Raw genomic sequence first — 4,128 nt, 5'->3', positions numbered from 1 at the left:
AGATTTCAGTGCCAAAAGTCAGAGTGCAAAATCAAATATCAACAACTAATAAGAAAATGTCAATAACTTGTAGCATATATTAAAACTAAAAAATAACTCTGTTTGTTAAAAAAAGAACAATTATGTCTACTTTCTGCCACAACTCATGGCATTATGATCAGTCACTTTATGACACTTTCCACAACGCCTATGAAGTTTACTTGCTTATTCAATTGCTTTCTCTATGCTCGACTTAATCCTGCTTTTCTTGTCACTTGCACCTCCCTTTGTACTAACCACATCTGGAGCATGTGCAGTTATTTCTTCAGGTACAGCAATACCATATATGTTCTTGATGGAATCATTTTTATCAACTGATGAAGATCCAGTAGTGTCGTCAGTAAAAATTTGAGGACCAATACCCGCAAGCAAATTATCCAATGTAATCAGATGATTTTTATTCTTAAAAGCGCGTTGATATAGACCAAAGTAACGTCCATGACACCTGTTACCAATATGTAGCTTGTCATCTTCGTTAGAACCTGCAAACATATAACATGTCAATATCCTATATAAATTATATGAACACTAAATCTGTAACATGTCAACAGCCTATATAGTTTATGTCAACACAAAATTGAAATACACTAAACATGAGTGTTTTTGTTAGATACAGAGAATGTCGTCATCCTATTTGAGCAACATATGACAAATAAACTGAAATATCTATAGGAAACAGTTCACATACCTTTGTCAGATGCACTTTCATCACTCGTGAGACCATGAACTTCCTTCAATAATTCACTTTTCATCCACCGGTTACCAACATACTTCTCTGGAATATTGTTGACATCTTTGTTTCTAAGGACGAAGAAAAGGTGGCTGCATAGATAACCACACCTTTCAAATAGTTTACACTCACAATCAAATGACTCAGTCTCTATCTCATGTGTAACTGTGAAGGTCTTCTTTCTAGCATCAGAAACTTTAAAGACCTCGATGTTCTCCAAAGTGGACATGCTAATCATCCGACAACTCTTATCAGCCTCATAAATCAATTCTTGTACCACTCTAAACATCATATCCGTGTATACAGATGCCAATTGCTTCTCAAATGCTAAATCAGTGGCATATTTTGGAGAGATTATAGAATCATAATAGTCAAGCCTTTCAGTTTGATTCCTTTGAGCATCAATGGCATTATTATACTGAAGAGTGAAGTCAGCAAAATTAAACAACGATTTCGAGTACCTCTTAAAAAAACTGTTTTCAAATTCTGAAAAAGATGTTGTTCTCATTAAAGAACCCATAGGAACATCTCTAAAGTAGGCTGGGATCCACAAATGTCTAATAGAAAACATGTCCTTAAACCATTTATGATCTTCCACACCATATTTTTCAACAATACCAGTCCATAATATGTCAAACTCATCTGGATCTAACAATTCTGACCAAACACAAGCCTTAAACTCCTTACTAAACTTTTCTCTATCATAAAAAGATTTAGGTATTTTCTCAAACAACTTGCTCATAATATGCCACATGCACAAACGATGCCTTGTACCAGATAATACATTCTCAATTGCAAGCCTCATTCCCCAATCTTGGTCTATGATTATGATCCTTGGAGCAACACCCATGCATTAGACAAACACAGTGAAAAGCCATGAGAAAGCATCACAATTCTCACTGGATACGAAACCAACTCCAAATGCAATAGGACACCCGTGATTGTCTTTCCCGGTAAATGGACCAAACACCATACGATACCTATTGAACAAATAGATCAACACAAAACATCAACAAATTTTTAATAATAACCAATGTCAACTACAAATATATCCTATGTTGACTACTACGTCAACTGCTAAGTCAACTAACTACTATGTATGTCAATTACCAAGTATAATAAATAAACTACCTGTTTGTCGAATATGTTGTATCAAATGCTACAACATCTCCAAACATATGGTAATTTTCCGAGACTCGGCATCAGACCAAAATAAGCTCACTAATTTATTATCATCTGGTGATAATTGATATTTGTAAAAAGAGCCTTTACAAATTCTCTTCTTCTCTTGCATCTGATTTAGGATCATTTGAACATCCACTTCTTTCAGTTTCTCTTTAATATCACGAGAACAATTCCTAGCATCATTCAATGTACACCCAACAACATCATAATCACCCAAAAACTCCTTTAATAAGTTGAAAGTTGAAGTATGACCGATGTTAGCTTTGGTGCAATCTTCAACAAACTTGTGATGACATCATTCATACTGCGATTTCCTTTCATAAATCGCTTATGATCTTTGTCAACCATAGCATGATTGTGTTCCTCAATGAATTGATGCACAAGATAATATTTAACAAGCCTCTTGAGCATACTTTTCATAAAAGGAAATTCCCTCCTCAAGTGAAGAAAATTTTTGACCTTCATAAGGCCTCAACTCAGCGTTGCAAATTGGAATAAAAGATCCTACAACATAATGGGAAAATATGTCAACAACCTAAAACAGATAATGTCAACTAGCATATCTTAACTGACCCACACCAGAATCCAGAATCAAAATCTCAAAATAAGCAGCACCAACATATCAGACATCTTATCATGGGCTCTCAACCCTACCCATAACCCCTTCCTCCACCAACAAACACCACAGCAGGGGTTCTTCAGCCAGGGGAGGGTGCATTTTGCATACAACTATTTTGTATGTCAACAAAATGTCAACAAAGAGTATAACTACATAGAATATTTAACAGGTAACATACATCATGTCAACATATTTGCATTTATGTCAACAGAACATCAATTCAAACCAGAACATAATATCAACTAGCATATCTTAACTGACCCACACCAGAATCAAAATCTCAAAATACGCAGCACCAACACACCAACACCAACATCTTAGACATCCTATCATGGACTGTCAACCCTACCCATAACACCTTCCTCCACCAACAAACACCATAGCAGGGGCTCTTCAGCCACGGGAGAGTGCATTTTGCATACAACTATTTTGTATGTCAACAAAATATCAACAAAGAGTATAACTATATAAAATATTTAACAGGTAACATACAACAGATTTGCATTTATGTCAACAGAACATCAATTCAAATATCAACAGTTGTGCATTTATATCAACAGAGTATAATTCACCAACAAAGTACAAACAAGTCATGTTAATGAAAACCAATCCAAATTACCTTCACCATTCGTCGACGTCGACTCGGAATAAGATGAAGAATTCATCAGATAACACCTTAGGTATTGATTACGAATTGAACTCGAAGCTAAAGATGAAAAAGCAAAAAAAAAACTGATTAGGAACAAATTCGACTGGGCATCAACAAATAAAGCATAAAAACAAAATCAAAGTCGATAAAATCAACCTAAAAATTTCATATTCAACCAAACTCCGTAGAATTAGTCGTCTGTTGTTCGAAAAGTTATCAATTTTCGGATGAACGACGATAAAAGTAATAAGCAAATGAGATTCCTTCAGAAATACATCACAAAAACCTAAAACGAGAAGAAATAGGAGAGGTTTCGATTTGAATCAGAGACAAAATCGTGTGAATGCTGAGGAATTGTTGAAATCCGAGAGAAATCTCACAGAAATCGCCCAAATCACCAAACACAAGCTGAAGAACCTAATTAAAACATGAAATTACCATTCTATCCTTTTGTAATTAATTAATCTAAAATATTTTCCATCTGGTAAATTCTGGACCACTCATTTAATAAAAATGAGTGGCTGATGTTGCATCTCATTTCTCAATTAGCCTAAAAAATCTTAATTGATCATGGATATATATATATATAGGGATGTATTCATTTCCTTTTTGTATCTTTTGTTCTTTGTTCTTTTTAATCTCAGCCCCACGATTTTGTCATCCGACGGTTAGATTGGTGCCACGTGTCATTTAATAATGCAGATTTTCAGTTGAATAATGCACACCGACTAATAACGCACCATTATAGTGTAATAATGCAGATTTTCAATTGAATAATGCACACCGACTAATAATGCACCATTATAGTGTAATAATGCAGATCATCTGGACCGTTGATGAATGAGATCTAACGGCTCATATTAAGAAGAATAAAGGATCTAAGGGATGAATATGAGAATAACGCTC

At 34.7% G+C, this 4,128-nt stretch overlaps 1 protein-coding gene across 1 annotated transcript; it reads right to left on the bottom strand.

Annotated features, from left to right (window-relative positions):
- Window positions 1-204: 204 nt before the first annotated feature.
- On the bottom strand, window positions 205-1,619 carry LOC121745924 (protein FAR-RED IMPAIRED RESPONSE 1-like). Its single transcript, XM_042139869.1, has 2 exons — window positions 728-1,619; window positions 205-521 (listed from the first exon to the last, which is right to left on the bottom strand). Exons 1-2 carry the CDS (start codon window positions 1,617-1,619, stop codon window positions 205-207), a joined length of 1,209 nt encoding a protein of 402 aa, XP_041995803.1.
- Between the last annotated feature and the right edge of the window lie 2,509 nt (window positions 1,620-4,128).

Source organism: Salvia splendens, chromosome 8 (assembly GCF_004379255.2).
Source record: "Salvia splendens isolate huo1 chromosome 8, SspV2, whole genome shotgun sequence".
Lineage (NCBI taxonomy): Eukaryota > Viridiplantae > Streptophyta > Magnoliopsida > Lamiales > Lamiaceae > Salvia > Salvia splendens.
The sequence above is the reverse complement of the archived record's forward strand: the minus strand, read 5'-3'. Positions and strand labels throughout refer to the sequence as shown.

What these genes read in the sequence shown, in the direction of transcription:
- LOC121745924 (XM_042139869.1), bottom strand. Translation starts at nt 1,619, where the DNA reads ATGGGTGTTGCTCCAAGGATCATAATCATAGACCAAGATTGGGGAATG. An exon ending in TGAAAGTGCATCTGACAAAG is followed by an intron (nt 522 to 727) that starts GTATGTGAACTG and finishes ATATGTTTGCAG; the next exon opens with GTTCTAACGAAGATGACAAG.